Source organism: Seriola aureovittata, chromosome 13 (assembly GCF_021018895.1).
Source record: "Seriola aureovittata isolate HTS-2021-v1 ecotype China chromosome 13, ASM2101889v1, whole genome shotgun sequence".
Taxonomy (NCBI): domain Eukaryota; kingdom Metazoa; phylum Chordata; class Actinopteri; order Carangiformes; family Carangidae; genus Seriola; species Seriola aureovittata.
This window is the reverse complement of record NC_079376.1, coordinates 17,308,040-17,332,665: the sequence shown is the minus strand read 5'-3', so window position 1 is coordinate 17,332,665 and position 24,626 is coordinate 17,308,040. Positions and strand designations below refer to the sequence as shown.

At 40.0% G+C, this 24,626-nt stretch overlaps 1 protein-coding gene and 3 non-coding genes across 6 annotated transcripts in view; 3 read left to right on the top strand and 1 right to left on the bottom strand.

Annotated features, from left to right (window-relative positions):
* arhgef10 (Rho guanine nucleotide exchange factor (GEF) 10) overlaps nt 1-24,626 on the top strand; it is a 49,457-nt gene that overhangs the window by 9,234 nt on the left and 15,597 nt on the right. The window contains exons 3-23 of one of the 3 annotated variants that reach the window (XM_056393031.1): nt 2,021-2,413; nt 3,744-4,088; nt 5,171-5,207; nt 5,492-5,580; nt 5,895-5,951; nt 6,519-6,706; nt 7,765-7,881; nt 8,537-8,648; nt 8,880-8,992; nt 9,078-9,155; nt 9,236-9,415; nt 11,004-11,120; nt 11,579-11,671; nt 12,228-12,398; nt 13,249-13,394; nt 14,071-14,255; nt 18,651-18,766; nt 20,118-20,245; nt 21,744-21,844; nt 22,185-22,306; nt 23,814-23,900. In XM_056393031.1, the coding sequence (XP_056249006.1) occupies nt 2,021-2,413; nt 3,744-4,088; nt 5,171-5,207; nt 5,492-5,580; nt 5,895-5,951; nt 6,519-6,706; nt 7,765-7,881; nt 8,537-8,648; nt 8,880-8,992; nt 9,078-9,155; nt 9,236-9,415; nt 11,004-11,120; nt 11,579-11,671; nt 12,228-12,398; nt 13,249-13,394; nt 14,071-14,255; nt 18,651-18,766; nt 20,118-20,245; nt 21,744-21,844; nt 22,185-22,306; nt 23,814-23,900 (2,975 nt within the window). Of the gene's footprint in view, nt 1-2,020; nt 2,414-3,743; nt 4,101-5,170; nt 5,208-5,491; nt 5,581-5,894; nt 5,952-6,518; nt 6,707-7,764; nt 7,882-8,536; nt 8,649-8,879; nt 8,993-9,077; nt 9,156-9,235; nt 9,416-11,003; nt 11,121-11,578; nt 11,672-12,227; nt 12,399-13,248; nt 13,395-14,070; nt 14,256-18,650; nt 18,767-20,117; nt 20,246-21,743; nt 21,845-22,184; nt 22,307-23,813; nt 23,901-24,626 lie in introns of all 3 variants that reach the window. The other 2 variants (XM_056393029.1, XM_056393032.1) reach the window with 2 other exon arrangements.
* trnaf-gaa (transfer RNA phenylalanine (anticodon GAA)) lies at nt 205-277 on the bottom strand. The gene has a single exon. It is a non-coding gene; the product is annotated as a tRNA-Phe (tRNA).
* Nucleotides 22,468-22,541, top strand: trnai-aau (transfer RNA isoleucine (anticodon AAU)). Its single transcript has one exon. It is a non-coding gene; the product is annotated as a tRNA-Ile (tRNA).
* Nucleotides 23,221-23,294, top strand: trnai-aau (transfer RNA isoleucine (anticodon AAU)). Its single transcript has one exon. It is a non-coding gene; the product is annotated as a tRNA-Ile (tRNA).

The following is a 24,626-nucleotide window of genomic DNA, read 5'->3' as shown; positions in this document are numbered from 1 at the left end:
AAAGAATAACCTTATCTGCCAAACTATAAATGACCACATAAATGCCTGAGTTAACTGGGTAAGGCAGGAAGTTGGACATTAAACTGATATTGCAATGTGTCCAAAGGAAACGCTGCAGCCTAGGTATTTGGGAAAACTTCATATAGGATTTACATGGGCATGTATCTACAATGAAGTGGAAGAGGGAAAAGGACAGGTCAAAAATGCCGAAACCCGGGATCGAACCAGGGACCTTTAGATCTTCAGTCTAACGCTCTCCCAACTGAGCTATTTCGGCTGTGTGGCTCTTATGCGGATATCTCTTCGACATGTCCTGGAAATGAACTCATTCAGACTTGGAATTTTCTGTTTTTTTTGGGAACACAGTCAGGATATGAGAGTAAGACTTTAGACTGTAGGCTAATACAGTCAAGCTGTGACTACTGATGAAAGTGCTCACAAAGAATCCATGGTATGCTTGCAAGTAAAACTGTGACAAAGATTGAGTATCATTCTTAGAGGTTAAAGGAACCTCCCTAAATGTTGGCACCCTAAAGGAAAATCAGCAACCCTATGGAGAAGCTCAAGGGTTGGTGGTAATAAGAGTTTCTTCCACTCAGGCTCCGTGGTTTTGGCTCAGTTTATGCTTCTGTGAACCCAGTTTAGCTGATGAGCCAATATTTTCCACAGTATTGAATTGAAATTTCTTTCTTTCTTTTTTTTTTTTGAATATTTGCTGTACTCTTTTTTTGTTTCACTACACCACTGAATGAAAACTAATATACTGCCTTTACACATTCAGCTCTTAGTGCCGGAACACAAAACCAGCTGATGCAAGTTGAGCCTGTGCATTCCTAATCTTGATTTTTATTGAGATCCACTGACCCAGGGCCACACTCTATTCATCAGATCAGAAAAAAAAGCATAAACCCAGGCTGCACTACTCACTGAGGGGAGTAACAGCTCTCTTTCCTGCTGGCCTAATTGCAGTGTGGAAACTGGAAAGACATTTGTTGTTCCCTTCCTGTCTTCTGCCAAGTGAGCGCTCTGATGTGAACGTGACGCCTTTGAACACTAACTATATTTTGTAGCTCTGCCCTAGTTGGTTTTTTGCTATAAATTAGAGCAGCTGATGTTCTGTTTGGTGCGAAACCTTGATGTAAAAAATTCTGTTGAGAAAACATACTGCTGTAGTAGACCCCACCCTTAATTATAAGTCTGCATGTGGCTCAGTCCTGTAAATTTAACAGCCCAAGGTCTAGAACTGCCACCCACAGTGTATCTGGAAACGGTCTCTGAAGTAGTCTGTGAGTGAAATAATATGATTATTGAACTAAAGCCTACCTCAATTTAACATCAAATCCCAAAAACATACAGTGCGATATGATTACCCTACTGTCATTCCAGTTATGTAACTTATTAGTCTAAGCTAATTTTTTGTGTTCCTTTTTTTTGTATAAAGACTATATGTGACTGTTACAGTAGACAAACAGGTCACAAGTTTTCAGAAGTTTACACATTAGCGCTTTGTGTGCAGTTTCGTTGACTTTACATACTGTAACATAAGGATTCAAATGTAATCGTCTCTTAAGGACTTCTTTTCTCAAGAAAACGTTAATTGTCATTTGGTGCAAAGCAAATACTGTGTTTGGTTACTGTTGTAATCATGCTCTTTCACATATGTTCTCTCTAGGGAATGAATTTGCACTTTTGGATATTTTTCATTTTTTCTAGTTGGACTGGTGATATAAATCCCCGCCCACACTATATTTCAATTGTTATAGCGATGTGTATCACAATATTGTGAATGTTCTGGAAATTTGGATGAGATGCTGTTTATGGGTGAAATAACTGTATGACAATAATGAATAATAATTGCAGCATTGCCACCAACATCCTAGTATTTTAAAGGGATAGCTACCTCAGTAGAGATAAAATCTTCACCATATTAGGGCTTTTACAATAACAGACTGGTGAATTGCAACACATATTGCCCAACTCTAATCCAGCACTCAACATCTCCTCCTATCTCTGTTTCCAGTGTTGGCAGACAGCGTCCCTTTGGCAGATGACGATGAGGGAGAAGCCTTCGACTTTGATGACAGCGGCGATGACGTCCCTGAAGCTGACCGCTCACCCCCTGTACCTCCAGCTCCTCCAGCCCCCAGCAACAAGGATCAGAGCCAGGACAGCCTGGTGGCCAGTCATCCTGAGGGCCATCTACCCATCCTGGACCCCCCAGCACCTACCCCCACATCCGACACAGCTGCATCATCAGCGGTTGCCACAAGTGGAGCCACCGCGGCAGGTGGAGCAACAGAACAAGGAAAGGGGACATCTGCTGTTGAGGGGACAGATGACAGAGAGACAGATTTACCTCTACCTCCACCCCCTCCTCTTAATGATGAGGCAGAGGCAGATCCTGGAAAAACAGGTTTGCAGCTCAAAAGTGTTGACATTTTGTTGTTGGCTCTATGGAAGAGAGTATTTGAGCCCATTTTGGCCTTTCCTTCGGGCAGAGACTCCTCTACACTACAGTTGTGTTTCAACATTAGTTAACTGCAGATAATGCCTTGAATATGTGTGATGTTTTCTGGCAGTGGTCAAAACTTCTCCACATTCTCCTGTTGTGCTTTGTGTACCTTATCTCGCTCTAATCCAGCCCCTTCAGCTCAGGCTCAAGTGAGGCTGTTAAGTGGGGCAGTCTGTCTCTCTCATGACACCTTGTATCTCTGGCAGCGTGGTGTCGGAGGCTGTCTGGCTTTTATCACACAAAGTTGTGACAGCGGCAGCAGGAAGGGCTAGGCTCTGTTTATTCTCACTCAGTAGTCACTCTGTAGTACTGCACTGAAGCAAAGAACTTATTTTTCAGCTTGTGCCCCTAGAGCATTCATGATTTGAACCCATGCACAAATGCCTTGTATTTCTATTACCATGGGAACCTCCATTGAATACATTCATAACACAATTCAAGCTTGTAAAATTTACTAAATGACCACTACATTTATAACCCATACCTAATCCTCAACCAAGGCTCCTTGAAAAAGTGAGGTTCATCCAGAATGGCTTTCGAAAAGTGTCCTCTGAGAGTCTAAAACTCAAATCTGTTCTAACAAAGATCGAATCAAATGGAATATTTTTTCCAACTCAAAATAGGGCTTTTTGGAGTGGACGCCCTGTACCGATCCGTTTGTTGTCCATGGTAGAGCATTAGTGGTTTACACATGAGCTCTGAGCAAATGCCACTGACTGTAACCTTTGACAACAGTCTAAAAGGTTTCAGTTTCATAATTACTTGATTAATGAAATCACTTTAATAGAACATGAAGGCCAATGATTGAAAATAAATGTCCATACGGCCAACTAAAAATAAACCAAATTCAAGCAATGCCACGCATAGCAAAGAATTGCTTCCAACTGTGATTGGCATAAAGTTTGCAACTGGCAGTCAGACACACCTTATTTAAGTACATGAAAAAGGCAGTAATGTATATATGCTCATCATGATGGTGCTAAAGTTGTAGGTTCAAACCCTGTCCCACAATGATGAATTTAGGTAGTAGGTGTGATCATTTTTAAAACAGGGTGTGTATAGACCGGTTCTGTGTCTGTAGTTGTCTCAAAAGTATATTTATAATCAAATTAAGTACTGTGTAATTACAAGTAAGCTACATCTGCATGGTATTTTTACATTGTTGTAATGTGCTAATCACTGACTGTATGTGTAACTGTATAAGTTAACTGCATCCGATTTCTCTCACCAGGCAGTGAAGGCCAGGATCCATCCACTGATGACCCTCACCCTCCGCAGGCCGTCCCCAGGACCTCCTCCCAGGGCAAAGTCAACCCCTACTCTGTGATTGACATCACTCCTCTCCAGCTGCAGCAGCTTGAGCAGCAGCATGGCCCCTCCTCTTCAGCTTCCTCACCAATGGAGCCCAAGGAACAAGAGGAAGACACTCAAGATATCAACACTAGCCCTGTTGGCATCACTTCAGGATACTCAGTCCCAGTGCCCTGTGGCTATGCAACCCCCTCTGGTGTCCCACTCATCACACCAACTTACACCACACCTGTCATCATTCGACACCTCTCCATGGATGAGGATGGTAAAGTAGAGTGTGCGGGGGTACTTTTATATCTAAATTTTGATTCATAAAATAGTTATGATAATAATGTATTTATAGATAGTGTTTTTTTTTTTTAAACATCCAGGTCACCTTAAAATTCTGCGCATATCTGGGTTACTGGGGTGGCATTCTCCACCACTCTCTCTCCTCAGTTCCTGTCATCTTTTCACTTTCAACTTTCTAATAGAGACATAAAACGCCCGAAAAATACTTGAAACTGTTCTCTGCGTAGCAAAACTGTCTATTGTGCTCTGTTTATGTTTATCCTGTCCTTTCAGCAAGATTTTCCTCATCATACACAAACCTAGAGATACAAGGCCGTCACACCCAGCTACTTCACTGCTGTCTCCTTTCTTCTTTCTCTTGTTTTTCCTAAAGCCTTGCCACAAGGAAGTAGTGACTAAATTTAGCCCTCCCCAAAGATCTGTGTTGGCTGTAAGGATTTTCCGGTTTCCCTAAAATCCTGCAGTAGCTGTGTCCAAGCCTGTGGCCTGGCACTCTGAGGAGACTGATTACACTGTATTTATCTCATCAAGGTCACATTGAAAGAGTTTTGAACCACGTAGGTTTGTAGGATAATGCACAAACTTATTTACATTTGTGCAGTGTTTTGGTTTTAATCTCAGTGATTTTTTGACCACGATATGCTGAGCCAGAACATTTTTCTACAATCACTACTTTTGCCATGACAAAACTCACTAGAAAAACAGGTTAGTCTTATCATTGAATCTTAAATTACATGAGCGTGTGAATTGAAATTCACTAAAGCACGTTTTCAAGTGAACGTCATCTTGACTAAACCATTGGTAATGTAGGAAACACGGAATCGTCAGTGACATCTGGTGGCGTCATATGAAAAAAGTCAACACAAGAGTTCCTAAATCTTGGAATCAGGAGGTCTTTTGGAGTTTCTTGACATGGATATGCCGATTTCTCAAGAAAAATGTGTATAATTTGTTTGAAAAAAACACTTTGTTTTTGTAGAAACAGGGTTTCAGGAAAGTAAACATATAGTCTTATGGTTTTTTGTTGTGTAATGTTTTCTCTTTTTCCTCCTTCAGTCACTGTGGTTGGGACCGGCAACACCTCTGCTGACAGGTGTGTGACAGTCAGAGCATGTCTATAGCAATCATTAATACATTTAGTGTGATATGTTAAGAATAATATATATATATATATATATATATATATATAAAAGGTATACTCCCATACTCCCCACATAAAGTTACAGTTATAGTTATTGACAATTGATAATAATACATAGATTAAATCACTTTTACTTATACAGGAAATTAAAGAATTATTAATAGATTTTCTGACATAATACCGACAATGAAGATATTCATTTGTAGAGATACATTTTTGTTTCCATGTTTTTCAAGTGTTTTCAGCGAAGAGTATCCACCTATTAGAGAAGAGGATGCTTTGGCTAAATGGGCATCAGATCCTGCCAACACTGCGTGGATGGAAAGTAAGGAATGACATCCATAATTAATGTAAATTTTGTAGAGATGCATTTATAATTCCCAAGGAGACAATACTGGTGTTGTTTCAGTTCTTTGGACTTGCTTCACAGTGTATTCCTTCAGCTTGCTATTATCTCGTTTTTCTTTTGACACAGCTGAATTCCCAGACACTTCCTTCCCTGTTCTTTTGAGGAAGCAGACCCTTGTGTGTGCCTGTCTTTTAGATCCCTCTCACATTACATCCTGTTTGTTGTGTGAACAGCTATGTGATACAAGAAATCTGGCATTAGCTCTTTTGAATGTTTGTTTCGTGGCTCAGATCCAGATGAGGTGATTTATGATGACGTGCCCAGAGAGAACTCTGACTCCAACACAGGTTTGTGAAATTTCTTTTTCATTTCTTCATTTCACAAATTCAATATTTTTAGTTTCTGCCTGTAGCATTAAGCCTATCAGGGCTGCTCACTTTCACTTTTAGTTTCCTTGCCTTTTTTATTTTTCAAAACTGGGATACTTGAATTATGCATTTAGGCTTTTGAATGTAAAAATGTTATTAAACATTAACATTATGATGATGTTGAGTGTTTGGGTTTACAGTCCACATCAATAGCCATTCAATTAAAAATGACCCTCTGTGAAGCTTATGATTTCAGTAGTTTTTGTTGCAGCTGTTAAAAAAATAACAGGAACACCCTATGATACAATGCAATGCAATGCCACACAGCTATGGCATCAGAAATGACCATGTAAAATGAGCACATTTCTACTCTCTGCACAAATTGAGCATTATCAGCTTCACAAAAACAATATTGATTTCAAGGCTATTCAATTTCAGTGCAGTATATTGTTATACTGTTTATCTACATGCACAGTACATGATCTGAGTCTGAAGCTGAACTGAAAATATATTTTCTCTGTCTGTCCTGTTTTTTTTTTCATACAGATCCAGATGAGATGATCTATGATGACGTGGAGCTTGGTGAGGAGGGTGGTTGCAACAGCTCCCTCGACAACGGATGGAGCTCTAGCGAGTTTGAAAGCTATGATGAGGCCAGTGACGGGGAGGGTCGCCCTGAGAACGGCCTGCCCCACGCCTTCATGAGAGGGAAGCCGCCCCAGAGGAAGACCCATGTGTGTAACTCTCCCATTTCTCTGTCTAGATTACAGCCAAAAACCAGCTCCTGTGTCAATATACTGTACATCTGTGGGTGGGCGGATGACAGCAGTGGATAAAGCAGGGATTCATTTTATTTGTTACTGTGGAATTTAGTATAGGGGATTGTGTTTTCTCTTCCTTCCTCCACATATCCACTTTACTATCAGCTGTGATACCGGAGGTCATATATTTGTTTATATGAAGTTATAGTTTAAATTTCTGAGTTAAACAAATCCTCTTATTGTGCTTGTTCTTAACTTGTAGATAAACTATTTATAGATGAAGTTGTCAATGATGTACAGTTCATTTCTCTGTTTGATGTGGAATCAACAGTCCATTTGCTTCTGCAGATCTGAGAGCGATCATTCTGGCTTATAGTCAGCTGGCTGCACTCTGTAATGTTTTGGCTTGTGGTTTTGAGAATTCAACTTCACTTTGTTTTTAGTACCACAGTCAGAAATTAATTGATTCCTTCAGGCAAGAAAAATCTTTTTAAATTTCATCAAATGCCAATTACCTTAAATATAAGGTGGAAATTGCCCCCAATAATTGGAAAGCTATTTTGTATATTTTATATTTTGAGTTGATACATATTTATTTACACATACACATTTACACTATTGTCCAATTTGAAAAAAATCAACAAAACAAAAACTGCAGTAATAAAGCAAAACAGTCAGTATTGTGGCTGGAAGCAATGGTCAGAAATGAGCTCTGTTATAATATTATATTCCTCAGATTCAGTTATCAATGAATCACATTTTAATGATACAAATTAACTATTAATTTTCCTGTATGTTGTACAAGTGCATTTTGTCATATTTCAATGGGCTCCAAAAAGAAAAAAGTACAGATGAACATGAGATCATAGGACACCATTGCCCTCTGGAAAAGTTCATTCAAATTATTTCTAATGCGACAGGAGATTTTTGGAGGAGGATAGAGTCGGCAGTCTAGCAACAGAAATTTCAAAATTAAGGTTCTAGCTCATTCCAAAACCATAACCAGTAACGCTTGCTTTGCTTTTGTTTAGCTCTCTCAAGATCTGACTCGCTTGAAAGAACACTATGAGAAAAAGATGAAAGATCTAATGGCAAATACAGTGGGAACGGTAGAGCTGCAGCAGCTAAAACAGAAACACGAGCAGAAGGTAAACTACCTGAGGCTCACCTCACCTGCCTGTGCTAGGCAAAGTAGTCCCAACCCTCTACTCTCAGTCTAGCTAACAACTCTGGGTATCTGACGCTTAACACGGTACCTTTATACCGCTCTGATGTGAATGACATGTGGTGGTGGTACTGGTGATGGGTCTGCATACAATTCATTTGCCTCCCTGTCTGCTGCATTAATCTTTCTCGTTATTTGTTTATGCACTGGAGGTTGTAAAGCTTAGGATATATTCAGTAAACTGAGACACCAGCAATTGAGTTTTATTTTGAGCCATTAATTTAAGATGTTTTCAAAGTAGCTGAAAAACTATATAAATATTTGTGGCATTTACAATGTCTCTCATAATGTAAACCAGTCTTTATGTATTACTTTTAGCTGCTGTCCCAGTTACTGTCATTCTCTGATCAGCTCTGCTCTCCTGTATTACATGATCTTCCGTTCATCCTCATCCCTGCTCTAACACTGCCTCTTTCTTGCTTAGCTCAGTCCAGTATGTAGCTTTTTAGCCATAGGTTTAGACAAAGTAAACTAAACTTTAGTAAACTAAACTTCCCCTTGGACTGACATCCCTGACTGTGAAATTACTTGGTGTTACTTTTGCAATATAGATAATGATGTATTTTGTCTCATTCAAGATGCAAAAGCTGGTGAAGGCAGCTAAGGAGGGGACCAAAGATGGGCTTGAGAAAACAAAAGCTGCAGTGAAAAAGGGACGCTCTTTCATCAAAACCAAGTCATTCTGTCAAGGTATATAACCGTAAAAAGACAGCTTGCCTTCATAAACAGCAATAAATGTGTAAATCCATTTTAACTATACACACCCTCCGTTAGCGCCTCTGTTTATGTTAAGTCAGTGTTAATGTATTTTACTGAAGGCTAATATGGTTTATTCAGGACAGCGTTTTTTCTGTTCCTACAGCATGTTTGCTTAATTGCAGCCATTTTTACAGCGTTACTTGCTCTCTCTTAATCTTTTAGAGAGGAAGTCAGCCTGTTTTGAGGATGAGGAGTCTGAACTCTTCATTGAGGTGGACTGTTTCAATGTTGAGCCAGTGCTAAGTCCAGCCCCAGAGGGTCTTTCACAGCAACAGGTAATGAACATGCACTTGTTAATTTGTTGTTTAAGAAAACCGCGCCAAATGCCCGAAGACCACTGGTTTATTTTTTTCTCTGCAGCTTGTGAGACGATGTATATTGGGATCCATATTGGAGAGTGAGAAGAATTATCTTGATGCACTGAAGAGGATACTAGAGGTATGGAAGTACAACTGCAGCGAATGCCAGATCCACTTTTAAGTGCTTGTTATTACAGTTCATTTTATCTGCTTTCTCAGCAATACGAGAAGCCCCTGTCCCAGATTGAGCCGAGGCTGCTGAGCGACAGGAAACTGAAGATGGCTTTCTATCGTGTGCGTGAGATCCTGCAGTGCCACTTCTTGTTCCAGATTGCCCTGGCGAGCCGCGTGGCTGAGTGGGACAGCCTGGAGATGATTGGGGATGTCTTTGTGGCATCGGTAAGATGGGACTGTAATTTTAAGGCCTTTTTTACAAGAGCTGCACCATTATATTACAAATGAATAGTCTACATTAACTGTGGTACCCAGAGTTCCCTGAGTCCAGCTGTTTTTCAATCAGCTTGACATTTATGGGATTTATGATGATTTCATGCTGCACAGCCAGACTCCTCCCTGTCTGACCATCTTACTTCATGTCAAAGACACGTGCTCTCATGACATAGAGAGCTGCATTCTGTTCTCTTACAGCACTGTAGCACTGGCAAACATCTTTAAAACAAAAGACCTCATGTCCCAAAATCCCGCTCCTCACTTCACTTCCTTGTTTTTGTATGAAAATCGACCCCTGGCATGACAACAGAGGAGCAGTGAGACCCATATGAGACCGATTTGAAGTCTGTTCACTGCCCTCTTTCACCTCACAGTCCTCATCTCATCATAAAACAGCACTCACGCACTTAGAGCTTATTTTTGGAATGGAATATTCCCAATGACTTGCATATATACAATAAAATACAATAATATGAAGATAAGGTTACATTTATATTGTTTAATCAAGTTGTTTCTTCATTTACTGTATACTTTAATACATGTTCTCCCTAGCAACCCAACTTTAAAAAGAATTAGAAAACATAAACAATTTACAAATGGACAAAAAAAGAATACAAAATTTAAAGTGACAATCTCTGAGATTTCAGTCCTGGTTGATTGGGCGACACCTGTAGTTACTGATGGTAACAGCAAATGCGGTTTAATTCTACAGGCCACAGATATATATGGGACTTTTTCCATTATTCTGTGCGTGACCGTGATCTGATTTTATGCTCCACACAATGAGTCTGCAAACAGCAGGGCACTGTGATAGGAGCTGAATACTTTTCTGAGAAGTTAAACAGGTTGCTCTTAAGCATGAAGATAGGACGGCATTTTTAGACCTCCTGAAATGTTTTCTACATCTGGATGCCGAGCGAAAAATCCCATCAAAAAAATCCAGAAAGAGCCATCTACTGCCAGTTCCCATGAAAAAGATTCATTAACTGACAGTTCATTTATTTCATTTTTATTGAGCACCTTGCAAAACACAGTCACAAATTAAATTAAAACAATCACAACAATTATCATCAGTTAAGAAAAAAGCCATACTATAAAAGTGAGTTTTAAGAAGATATTTAAAAGAGGATACTGAGGAGACCTGTCTCAGATCCTCAGGCAGTTAGTTCCAGCTGAAGCTTTTGGATGTTTCACCTGCTGATACCACGATAAAGGGTGCTGCAGTGGTCCAGTCTGGAGGACATAAAAGGGATGACCTTTTCCATAAAGTTGTTAATTTGTTCAGTTATTCTACACTGCCACAAAACAAGAAAGAGCTATTTGCAAAAAATAGCAAATGAAAAAAGATCAAAGCATTTCACAATTAATACAAAGATTGTGGAGGTTATATGAAGAATGATCAATGTTAATGATAAACATACAAGAGAGTTTTCTGATGTGTTGCCACTATCTGCAGGATGATATACTTCTGTCTGTCCCTTCCAAAACTGATCCTACAAGTGGTTAGTGTATTTAAAATGTCTGTGTTTCTCAACAGTTCTCAAAGTCTATGGTGCTGGACGCCTACAGTGAGTATGTGAACAACTTCAGCAATGCAATGGCAGTGGTGAGGAAGACGTGCGCATCCAAACCTGGCTTCCTGGACTTCCTCAAGGTTTGACAGGAACGCACAAATGCAAAGTGTTATTGCTATTTGAGAACTGTGTCAATTAATAATTTTCTTGCAAGTGGATTGAATCTACTTTTTTTCTGGGAATAAACAAATATTTTTAATATTTAATAATAGTTCACATCTTTTATTTTTGTGCATTTCAGTAAAAAAAAAAAAGGTCTTACAACTAATTGTTTTAACCATTCATTAAGTGAAATTCTTGCTGTTTAGCTGCCTGTTGACAGAAATGAAAACTAATCACATTAAATACATTACAAATATTTTAATAAATATTTATTACATTATTGTTATTATTGAATAATGTTACTCAGATGTACATACATTTAGAGAGTTGTTAAGTACAACTATGTACACCTCTACCATCATTCCTAGTCCTTCCCCTTTTAAAGGCTTTGACTGGTCCCTCACTGCACTGCAGTAACCCATCCTCTCATCTGCAGCATCGTCAAGAGAGCAGCACTGACAGGATGACTTTGTATGGACTGATGATGAAACCTATCCAGAGGTTCCCACAATTCATTCTGCTCCTTCAGGTATAATGACCTCTTATTTGGATCTCCTTTACAGTAACTGCAATATGCAGAAGACAGTGTGGTATCTGTATTCACCACCAGAGGGAGAGCTAACCACACACAGTCGAGGCATTTTTGTTTTTCAAAATGCTTACCTCAAGGGTAGGCAAGAGAAATGCCCGAGGGGAAATGGTTTTTTCAGATCTCTTTTAATCCTGCTTTCATTTGCCCTGGCATATTAAGTATGCTCATGTCTATTGCGGAAAACCTTACACATAATATGGGACACTGGGCTCTTTCTTTGGTTCTTCCTTTTTTTAAGTATAAACATGTATAGCAGCAGCTGAGTGTCTACAAATACCAATCACAATAGCTTGTGTTCAATCTACAGTTATTCTGTTATTAAATAGGATGTGTGCTATATAGATATAGAAAATTGGAGAGAGTATGATTCCACCAAATGCCAGTGGATGCAAGATCACAAGACACAATGACACAAGTAAAAAGCTCTGGTCCTCAGTGTGGACAATCAACTAATAACTGACTAATGTGTGACCTCTCTGTGCCTCCTCATCAGGACATGCTGAAGAACACACCAGTGGGTCATGCAGACCGTCTGCCACTTCAGATGGCCTTGACTGAACTGGAAACACTGGCAGAGAAGCTCAATGAAAAGAAGAGGGAAGCTGACCAGCGCTGTGAGATCCGTCACATTGCAAAGGCCATGAATGAACGCTACCTCAACAAGGTCTGCCTGTTTCTCCTGTTTGCCCTTGCATACATGTTTGTAGTTTGAATTGTGTGAGACCATCATTGTTCTTGATACGTGTGGTTTTGCTTTTTTAGTGTGTATTTTTTTTACATGCTGGTTAAGACTGTGGTTAGAGCTGATGATGTACTCATTGCTCACAGTCAGTGTGCAAGTTTTTGGCTGATGCTTGATTCTTTTAGCATATGCTGTCGCATTTCTCTCTGTCCCAGTGTGGGCGGCCATCAGGCACTTGAGCCTCACATATTCTACCAACTATTCTCCTGACTGAACACCATATTTTTAGCGTATGGCTTAGCACAACATGTGCACACAACACCAGCTTTCCATAAGGTATAATTATTTGTCTATCTGCAGCCACCCACTCTGGCATCGATGTAGAAACGTGTGTTTACAGGATACCTCACATGGGGCAGAGGAGTTTTGTTCCTCATGGCCTTTAATTGTTAGAGAGTCACTGTTGATAGCCATGGATTATATGCTGTTATCCAAAATGTGTGGTTTCACAGTAGAGAGTGACAGGAAACATGGAGGATAGAAGACCAAGATGAAACAGACTGGATTTCTTTTTGATATCTAGAGTTTAAAAAAAACACATGCGACAGTGTTTACTTTAAGATTTTATCTGAGGCTGTATAGGCTGAAGTGCATCAGGGTTGTTTTTTTATGTAATGTGAAATGTGAGAGCTGTTGGTCTCTGAATGGACTACATTCCTTCTCTAAGCTTGGTATTGTTAGTGAGGTACATAAACAGAACTTTAATCAAAGGTCCACACTCCTACTACACTTTGAAATAGTACCACTCTGAGTTATCAACTCTATCCCTCAGCTTCTGAGCAATGGCAGCCGCTACCTGATTCGCTCAGACGACATGGTAGAGACGGTCTACAACGAGCGTGGTGAAATCATCAAAACCAAGGAGCGGCGTCTCTTCCTGCTCAATGATGTACTCATGTGTGCCACACCCAATATCCGGTAAGAGTGACCACAAACCAGACCTGTTCTTAATCTCTCCTCTAAATTACACCTTCTCCGGTCCTTGGGTGCAATATCCTATAATTTCTTAACCATTTTGCAATTTTAGAAACTAATTGCTCTGTGTGTATTTTTGTTGCGGTCTTCATTGAATAGATCACTTTGTCTACTGTGGGGGAATATTTAATGCAACTGGGATTTCAGTAAAAATTGATCCCGAAGTGAACTAAGCTAGAGAAAGATGGTAAGCTTTGTATGTAACTGGTGTCCTTGGGATGACTTTTGGCCACACAGAGTCTCTGGGTTTGGACCAATATGTACCCACTGTGGAAGAGTGATGGAGAGCCCTGTTCCCGAGCTTGTCAGCTTCAGTCCTGTAATTGTAAGATGCTGGTCCCCACTTACTGCCTCTAGGAGATGTGCACTGACTTGTACGAAAAGTTTGGTTTTCCAGATGAGTGACATTTATCTGCTCCTATCTTTCACATATGGCATCCATAGGCCTCCTCCACAGACACTTAACTGTTCTCTTTTCCTACCTTCAGCATTTCTTGCACTCGTATGCCTTCTCCTCACACAGTGCAGAGGATACATATATTCTCCACAAACAGGGTGTTAACACCATGATCCGGGGCCACTTTGTCACATAACCTTCATCTCTCTCTGCTCTGTCCAGATGTCAGGATGGCAGTGGGAGCGGGAGTGGAAATGCTCCACTGGACCAGAAGTTCCTTCTAAAGTGGAGCGTGCCTCTGAGCTTTGTGGAGGTGCTAGAGTTCGGATCAAGTGAGGACATGGCTGACAACAGCCGCTACCCAACACCCCATTCTGGGGAGAAGGTGGTCATCAACGCTAAGCCAAGTATGAACCACAGTTTTATACACCTATGTGTCTGTCTGTCTGTACCTGTTTCCCTTTCTGTGCTCTCAGGACAAAAGGTCTTGTAGGAAAGGTGACAGAGTTTAATTACCTGGGTTGATTAGAGAGTACCAAGTAGTTGAGGACTGATCCCTGCACAGGTCATGTGGATTTCAGACTCTGGGATAGGAGCCAATAACTGCGTGTGCTTGGTGTCTGGTTAATTACTTTCTAAGTGGTAACTAAAGGTAAATATCTCTGTCTACCTGATAACTGATTGAACGAATCAAGTTACAGTGTTGCACCATTTTAAGAAACTAATAGATCTTGTCTCCTACATAAATACATAGAATAAATACATAGTTGTTTCTTGCCAGACATTTTCAGACATTTCTAAAATGGTGTCAGTCCTCCAAAGACCTTCCAGCCACCGAGTGTGTATTTTTTTCCTTCTGCAATCCTCTGATCTGCTGGCTGCCGAGTCCAATGATTTCAGTCTTTCCACTGGGTTCTCCCCTGTCACAGACAGCTGCTCAGCCACTTTAAAAGGCCCAGATCAGACAAACAAGAGGCATAACGAGAGTGTATGATTTTGTGGTCACAGCACTGCAGTTTTTATTCTAGGACCTAGATTTTTCTGTGCATGTGTTTGTGCCGAGGTAATGGTAGTGCACATTTCTGGGCTTGTGAATGCTTTTATACTGTATTATCCCTGGTCTGTCAAAGGTTATGTGTATTCAAGCTGAGGTCAAAGGCACACTCTTTCAGTTGCCAATGGTAGTGGGCTGGAATTACTACCACTGAGCTCATCCACTCTCTCTCATGCTCTCTCTTACTCTCATTCTCCTTCTCCCTCAAATCTATCTGTAATTCAGTTACATAAGGCTCAGTCTTTTGCTGCTAAGTGTCACCTTTATCTCATAATACATCCTGTGATGTTTTTGTATGGGTTTTATCATATAGTCCATGTCTGTGTCTGACTACCAAAAGATTACTGTTCAGTATTAGCCACGATATATTCCACTCCATGTGCACACGATATAATAGTGGAAACTGTAAATTAAATTAATAGGGACAATGCCCATGTTATTCTATTGGTCCCCCTGCTTTGTGGAGTTATTATGCAGTCGACGGCATGTGAAATAGATGGTCCATATGGGCCCTTTTGCACATACACACACATACACCCTCCTGCCGCCCAACCTCGTCCTCTACTGAAAATATCAGATGGTGAATTTTCACACTTTTCCCTTCTTCGACTGCCTTAAAATACTTTTCCTTTTTTTTTATCTGCTTATATCCCTTTCCCTTTACCTCCACTGCAGCAACATTTGGGGCCTCTCTTTTGCACTAATCCCCTTTCAGGCCACCTGTCCTGCTCTGATATTTCACAGAGCTATATGGACAGCCCAGCCATTGCATGAGCGTATGTAACAGATGGCACAGACAGGCCTGTGTAACATCTGGTCTGGCTGTCAGGTTTTCCTAAGGCTGCAACTGACAGACAGGTTCACAGCCTCATCACAAAGCAATGTGATGATACAAGTGTATGCACTCTCCTGAAAGGCCCAAGGATGGCCATATGGGTCCCAGTGTATTGTTTTCCTCTTTTAAATACCATTTAATTGAATTAGATGTTATGGAAGTTGATTTTAAGATTATATGGATCGACCACAGTGCTTCAAAAAGAGCTGTTTATTCCCTGGACAGAATTGAATGACTGTATTGGTTAACAATAACATACTGACCTTCACTCGGTTCCCTCCTCAGTTCTGTGTGTGTCTTTGGGGAAGTGGGTGTGTGTGCATACAAATGTGTGCATTGTCCAGGAACTTTTAATAAGTGGAAACTATTGTTTCTCACTCCCCTGTTCAGCCAAAAGCAGCTCGGTGACCAGCCTGCTAAAAGACATTGAAAAGACTCTATGCATGATGTCACCTTTCAGTATGTCTCTCGGCTCAGTTCATCTCCTCTCTATGATGCATAGCCATCAGACAACCGTGAATACTGGTCAGTTAAAGTTATGTTTCCCTCCTGCTATCACAGCCGGTATGTAATTTGTAGATATATTGTTTGTTTTTTGGAAGTGTGTAGTTGCTGGGATGACTGGCCTGCTTCTGAAGATGCTCCCAGGCTTGTTTTGTTAGAAAACTCTTGGCATTTGGCGCTCTAACAAAGAGCCATTCAGGAAGTTGGATCCCACTTAAAACGGGTTACACAGTGCCAGTCTAGTCTGTGGGAATGGTCAATCCAGTGATGGTACAATTCTGTTCTCTCTGGTGTGTTATTATTTGTACTATTAAATACAGATAATAAACATCAAGAGATGCTATTAAACTCTGGAACTGTTGAGTTTATAATGGCATTTCTTTTTTTCTTTTAATGTGCATTTATTCAAGGATGACGAGGACATTCAGTGGAATAAAGAATTTAAATTCTTGTTTTATTTAAACATCAATCATGTACAGGGATATTGCAAAACATGTAGTTAAATTAATTAATTATTGACAAAATTACATAATATTTAGTAGAGTCTTACTGTGTTGTGTGATACTGGCTGTAATGAAGTGTTGTTGCTGCATTTGCTCATAATATGACACACCAAGTATATAGAGGGTTTATTCAGCATTCTGCTCTGACCTGAACTCAACCCCCGTCGTCTCAGCCTTTGCTAAGATTGATGAGACATGAAAATGGCATGTAACTCCTTTAGACAAGGAAATTTGTGAGATGAACAGAAACATGCTAAAAAAAAGTGCATAACACATTCCAACGATTAATTTCTCATTTGATCTTATTAACGATTTAGGTAAATAAACATAACCTATAGATGTTTTGTAGACATGAATGAAATGAAGAAGGAGGTCATTGACCATGGAAACATCAGTGAAACCCAAATCCATGCACACCACAGTGGGCCTGCTGTGTAGTGCATGTGCTTTGGTGTGAAGGGGTGCTCACGCATGTCTGAGGCCAGCAAAGAATTTCTCAGTCTGTAAGCAGCCTCTTGTGTACAGACTCACAGGGAGACGTCTTAAGAGTCATTTTCTTGGAGACCACCTACAAATGTGTTACTGGGGTAAAGTTTCCCCTGAATGCCCAGTCAGCGAGACCTTCAGGAGAGTACTGGACTGGGTTGCCATGGCATTCGAGCACCAGATAGACATAGGGACTATTGTAGAAGAAGATGAGGAGGAGGAGAAGGAAGGAAAGTAGAAGGGCAGAAGCAAACAGAGCTGAAGGTGCCAGAGACTCTAATGCACTTTAACTCTTTGTCCCCAGATAAACACTCTCAATGGAAATTAATATAGAAAAGAGCATACACACACTCAAATATTTGCAGTTTGGTTTTAATTTGAAAGAGTCCTGAACTTGTTAATTGAGTCTTGTGATCAAATGACCGCAATAATTTGTCAGTTGGCAATTTTGGCCAGCTATGCTCTTTGTGTGCTTTTCCCCATGATTATCGCCATGACTGTGTGTGTGTGTGTGTGTGTGTCTGTGTGTGTGTGTGTGTGTGTGTGTGTGTGTGTGTGTGTGTGAGAGAGAGAGAGAGACTCTTGGCCTGTCAGACCTTCGATGAGCTCTGTGTCCTGTGCAGTAGTCCTTTGTGTACACACAAAGCAAGCCGTTGTTTCGTTTCGATACAGGACAAAACTGTGACCGCTCAAGGTCACTGAACTGTTCATATAGCACAGTGATCGTTAGGTTTAATATTTTGAGCACAGGGGCAGTAGTGAAGAGGTAAATACCTACCTGCAAACCTGTTGCAGCATTCATGCAGTAGGTACGCAAGTGAAGAACAGACAGGAGGATATATTCTGACATGCGAAAACAAATACATTATTGGGTGTGTGGCCTCTGAAAGCTAAACATTAGATAATAATGTTGTTGTTGTGGACAAGTGAGCACACTGGTGTGAATCACTGCCAAGTTTGCAGAGCTGTCAGCGCTCCTGTGGGAAACTGAATGATTGCCCCTTATTGATCTTTGTCTTCATTAGTCCATTTTTAACTGCTTCTGTCATCAGACTGGCCTCACTCATTACTGCCTGTGTTTCCAACATTTTGTAAGCGGACTGTTGGAAACATCAGCTTTTTAGGTCTCGGCTCAATTTCCTTGCTATCTGTCAGTCTTGTGTACTTTTATTCTTTCCAGCTCACATGAGGACACTGCTTTTTGTATGGGATTGTAGTCACTGATTTATGAGCTGAAAAGGTGGCTATAACTCACCACTTTAATACGAGTCTATGAAAGCCTTGTAACATTAAACGCTGTAACATTAAATGTGAGTTAGTTTTTGGACAGCTGGCTTAGCTTCGCATTTTTGAGAGAGAGAGTAAGAACAATGAATTGTGTTTTTGTCCTAATATTTTGCCCTTGTGTGTTTCTGTGTAGACAAGCTGTACATGGGCCCGGGTCAGCTGTACCAAGATCTGCAGAACCTGATTCATGACCTCAGCCTGGTCAACCAGATCTCCAGCATGATCGGCAGCCTCAAAGGAAACTATCAGGTACCGTACAACCACACTAAACACAAGCACTGCCAGTCCGAAAGAGAATCAGTATTTTTTTCTAAAAACAGGTCAAAAAATCAGAAAGGCAAAGAATTAATCCATAAGTCATAAGTCTGATTTATTATGAATAATCGAGTACTTGTCTTTTATGTTATTTTGACTAAGTAGGAGGTCTTTTGGAAAAGTGTCTATTAATATTCTTGGAAGCTTGACAAAAATAGACACAGACAAATGTTTCTCCAATGTACCTCAGGACTTTAAAAATCACATTCTCTGTGTTTCCCCTCAGATGGGGCTGGGCTGTTATGTAGGCGTATAATGTTTAAGCTATGGAACGCACAAGCATGGACGATTTGTCTTGTGGAGATCTGGAGTCTCTTAGGTCTTTATTTGCACCATTCAAGCCTGTCATATCATCACACACACACACACTAACACACACCTGCCTGTGCTGCTGGGTTGGAAGTTTAGTTTGCAGAGCACAGCATGTGTGTGAGGCTGTGTTTGTGCTGCGCTGGTAGATCTGTCAAAAGCAGAGTGGGAGGCAGAGTATCAGAGAAGCTCTCAGAGAGATATGTGTCCCAGAGATGGAGGGAGGGAGAAACTGAAAGGGGGGCAGTATTGAGATATATGTGAGCTGTACACTGCCAAGCATTTTCTCAGAACAAAATTTCATTTAGTTCTTATTCGTCTTCTTCTTCGTCTTCTTATTATACATGTATACTCAAAGGTTCTCCATACAGTTTGTCTAATTAGTACTGACATTTTAAGGCCAGATTTCCTATTGCTTCTTCCTGCAGAGAGAATCTTGGTACTTGCACTTGAACTAGAGTATGTAAGCCAGTCTTCAACTGTGCCAGTCAAACCAATGAATATCTGCAGTTGTGGTTGTTTGTGTATTGAATCAACTGCATGGTATTTTTTGCGGTTGTGTGTGTTGATACGGGAGAACACTGAAATGAGTGTGTAATAACGTTTCCACCTCATTTATATGTACGGAGGAGTAAAGATACTAGAAACCACAAAAGCTCCCAAAAAACTGAAATTATACATTTCTCAAAGGTAGTGTTTGAAACAGGACTGTTGTATTGGATTGCACTACAGTGACAGGTCTTTCTATTTTGTGGAACTTAATGTAGATGAGAGCAGATCCACTTAAAATTGAATCTGAGAAGAACATATAGTTATACCTAATTATACCGTATCTAAATAAATGTGGTTAGGATTTATTGATGTTGAAATGCTCTGAAGTGCAATTTATGCCTCTCTTACTTCTTCTTTCTTTCTTCTTTCACCTACTTCTTTGTCTCTGTTTTTTCTTTCTATCCCTCCATGTTCTTGTGGACAGAATGTAAACCCTACAGTGGCCCAGGACTGGGTATCAGGTCTCCAGAGGCTGATACTAAAGAAGGAGGAGGAGATCAGGGCAGCTGACCGGTGTAGGATCCAACTCCAGCTGCCTGGCAAACAAGACAAGTCTGTTTTTTTTTCCACATACATAAAAAACCTATTTAGCTTTAATTGCTATTTCACATGTACAACAATGTAACAGTCTCCAGTCTCAGTCCTTGCCCTCCACCCTCGCCCTGTTTATCCTAGGTTTGTGTTTATCCCCTTTTACCCTGCTTCCTTCTTCCACCTATCGCTTTAGCAGAGAGTATTAGAGCACATTTGGATATTTGGACAAACAAGTTTCCTCACCAGCTCTAATCTGAGGCATGAATCTCAGGGGAGGAAATGTTCATCATTGTTTGCAACCAAAGTCTTCTCAGTGCTGCAGCTGTTGCTGAACACAAACGCTCATGTCACACATTTACACACACTATTATGGTCCGCACGTGGTCCCCCAAGGGTGAACCTTGTTTTGGTTTTGTCATATTCTCTCTCTCTCTTTCACTTCCTCACTCCATCCCTCATCCCTGCTCCATTTAGCTGGTGAGATTATCCACGGGTATGTTTGGAAACACAGCTGTGCCTCCCTCATTCCTCCGCTGATCCCTCAATCGCAAACAAACACTCAAAACACTCGCCATCAGCTAGTGGCAGGAGGGACGCATTTCAAACAGGGCCCCACCACACACACACACACACACACACACACACACACACACATACACACACACACACACACAACAAAAACACACACATGAAGTGCACATGAGCTGCTGATAGAAGTGATAATTGAAATTGACTTCAATCGCATTTCTGTCATAGTCAGTCTGGTCAGTCAGCATTGAACACCCAGACTCGTTTGCTCCCTCATTTGGAATTCAGCCCAACAGAACTTTATTTTTTTGATCACTGATTAGGTATTTTACTGTAAAAGATGCTAATCATCGGACTTGTGTGTCTGCAAGAATATTCAAACATTAACATTAACTGCTTAGAGAAATGTATGTGCTAATTCAGGCCCTCTGGTTGCCAAAGTGTTGACGCATCTCGCAGGACATTAATCATTCATTACATCTTGTTAAAGCATCTCTGATGTTTGGCTCACAAAAACTTTCAACGATGTCAAGTTCATTAACTCACTCTTTAATGTGAGGCTTTTTTTTCTTAAAGCTCTGTGTCCTGGCGTTTACGTTGTAATTTAACTTTCAACTTTTCTTAATTTCAAACTGCCTAATCTAACCTGATCTCCTTAAGACAGTTCATGTTTTCTGTCATAAATTAGAGCCTCATGCAGAAAGTGATTTTTGTTTTCTTTTGAATATCATGAAATATAAAATAACGTTACTATTTTGTGTTTCTTGATCCATCATAATCTACAAGCACCAGGCAGTACACAAAAGTTTGTAGTCTTACATCATCAAAAGTGAAGTTGTGAATTCTTATTATTCTCATTATCACATAGAGCTTGAAAATAATCTAAAAGATGTTAAGTAAATTTGAGAGAATGTTTAATGAAAGTAGAAGCACTGCTCTTTTATTTTTATCATCATTCGTGTTTTTGTTTTGTCCTCTCTATTGGCAGGTCGGGTAAACCCACTTACTTCAGTGCAGTGTTCAATACTCTCAGCCCAGCCATCAAACAGTCATGGATCAGTAACTTGCAGATGGCTAAACTGGCTCTAGGTAGTGTACACTGGTCTTACACTTTCACTGTCTCGGTTTCCATTTTGATTGTGTGCATGCATTTATATAGTATATTCAGTCATTTTCCTATGATTAAACAAATTACTACTATCAAACATTACTGGCCAGTAGTTGTTGGGTTAACTAGATATTATGACTGATCTAATGAGAGATTGAAAGCTGTTTAAAGTTAATTATAAATAAGATGATTTAGTTTTACTATCACGTCACGTCTGGATTCTTTTCCTCTCCAAACAAATCACGTGTGATTTAAAAACTCACTGCATGCTGTTCATTACTGAATCAATAAAGCATTTGTGGTGTGTGTGTTTTACATCAGAGGAGGACAACCTGCAGGGCTGGTTCTTTACAGAGGATGATGCAAATCAGATCAAAAAGCAGAAACATCCTCTCTTGCTTCGACAAATGCCTGTGGTCATGTCAAAACTACAGGAGTTCAAGGTGAGAACAACTGAATGTCCATATTGTAGTCTCTGTGCATTTGTCTATGTTTCAAAAGTGCCACAACTATCCCTCTATATCACACTGGACTTACTATAGTATTACGTCTACCAGCATTGACTGAACTTTTGGAAATTCAATTATTAGAAAAATTTATGTGTGGCTGGTTAGCTCAGTTGGTTAGAGCGTGGTGCTAATAACGCCAAGGTTGGGGGTTCGATCCCCGTACGGGCCAGAGTCTTTTAATGAGAGTGAAGCCTAACCAGTTCAGGTCATATGATGTAAGTAAATTGTTGCTGACGTCAGATGGTGCAGAAATCCTCAAGACATCCCTTCTCCACTGTCAAATTTAGTTATAAGACCATGTTAGCAACAGGTCCTGACTGAGTGATCATAGTTCCACCATTGTTCTGCAAAATGCTACATGACAGAGTTGGAGATTTGCCATTGGCCTTTGTTTTTCTTAAAAATAAATTGGTGCAGAGAGGCAAAGCAGCCGTCTTTCACCTAGATAGCTGGATAGATAGATACATAGAGATAAAAAAAAAAATAAGCACAGTAAATGCCATAATAAAGATAAAATGAAATTGCTCAATATACATAATAGAACATAAACCCAACGAATAACAAAATGAAAATAGAATGAAATAGCACGACATACAGTACGTAGTTAAACAATAAATAGAACAACTATGTCTTCAATTTCACACATTGACATTACGCGGTCCAGCCATACAGTAGGTTTTGACCTTGTCTTGTTTTATTGATTAGGTTGGGTTTTTGCCTTTTGATCTTAAATCAACTGTCTGATTGTCAACATGCCTGTGTGTATGTGCCTGACTGTATGTTGCACAATGTTAAATGTCTACCAGCCATGCGTGAGAGAATAAATAAATACCAGACATCCTATATGTGGCCGGTTAGCTGAGTTGGTTAGAGCGTGTTGCTAATAACGCCAAGGTCGTGGGTTCGATCCCCGTACGGGCCATTGGTTTTAAATAGACAATACTGACATGATCACTTAGGTTCTTATACTAATTCACTGTTAAGTGGCACATTTCAAATGAGATGGTATTGATTCTCTGCTGATGTAATATGCCCCACTTGTTTAAGGGAAAGTCTTTCTCCACTATCAAACAAGAAAACCACTTAAAATAGCACAATGCAAAAAAACAATCAATTAAATGCTTTCTGATGTTTCTGTGTACAGAGATGTTTAGTCATGTATTTGAGCCATTTTGCTGCACATGTTACAGTAATGTCATGTGCGCTTTATCTGCCGGACCATTTGTCTACCTTGAAATCTCAAGTAGAACAATGACTGGCGTCAAAAAGCACAGTGCCAGGTCAGCTCATTTAGGCTGGTTACTTCAATATGGCTGGACCTCATGGAGACTAACTGGACTGGACACCAGTAACATCTTTTTTATTTATTCTGTGAATTACTATACGGTGACTTGACTATTTCTTTTATCACCCTCTCTTGTTTCCTCCTCTTATGTGGCAGGTGGAGTGTGCTGTTCATAACCCAGAGCCCCACATCAACACAGAGAGCACAGCAGACACTCCAATCGTGGGCCATGGATGTGTCTGGGTGAGACAATTTTTTTCCTTCATCCCTTGGAAGAGAAGCACTGCGTTAGCTCACATTTAAACAATTTCACAAAAATAGACCTTATTCCAATTTTATGATGGTTGCCTACAATAATGTGGGCCTTTTCCATTCAGACCGTGAAACTAAATTTGTAGTTCTGTAGGAACTCATTAATGGGCATCAGCTTTGACGTCTGAGTTTTGTCAAGTGTGTTGGGTAGTCAAGTGTCTGCTTATTTTCAACAGCTAACACTATTTAAGTTTAAACACTTTTCTATCAATAAGCCCCGCTCTTAGTTTTGGCAGGGGGCTGTTTTTCCCTATAATGCCTCAGCTGAGCAGATGGTAACATTTTTCTGTTTATTTATTAAAATATCTAATTACCCCTAGAGAAAGACAATATGGGTATGAAAGTTATTGCTTCGGTATTTTAAGTTTTTCTCAAAACAAACAATGACAGTCATAACCATGATAATCACTGCTAATGCTTTGTTTTGTCCAATAGGGAAAACCTTGGATCTGTTAATGATATAAACATCTCTTTAGCTGGTTATTTTCATGGTGAAGTCATATATTAAATATTGCTGAAAGATGTTAAACTCAAAGAGGAGATTTTTAAATTGTTTAATGTAAGTTGTTTTTAACATGACTGAATGTCTCAGGAGTTAAATTATTTTGTTTTTAAATTGGCCTATCCTTATTTTGTTTTGATGTGCACTTTCTAATG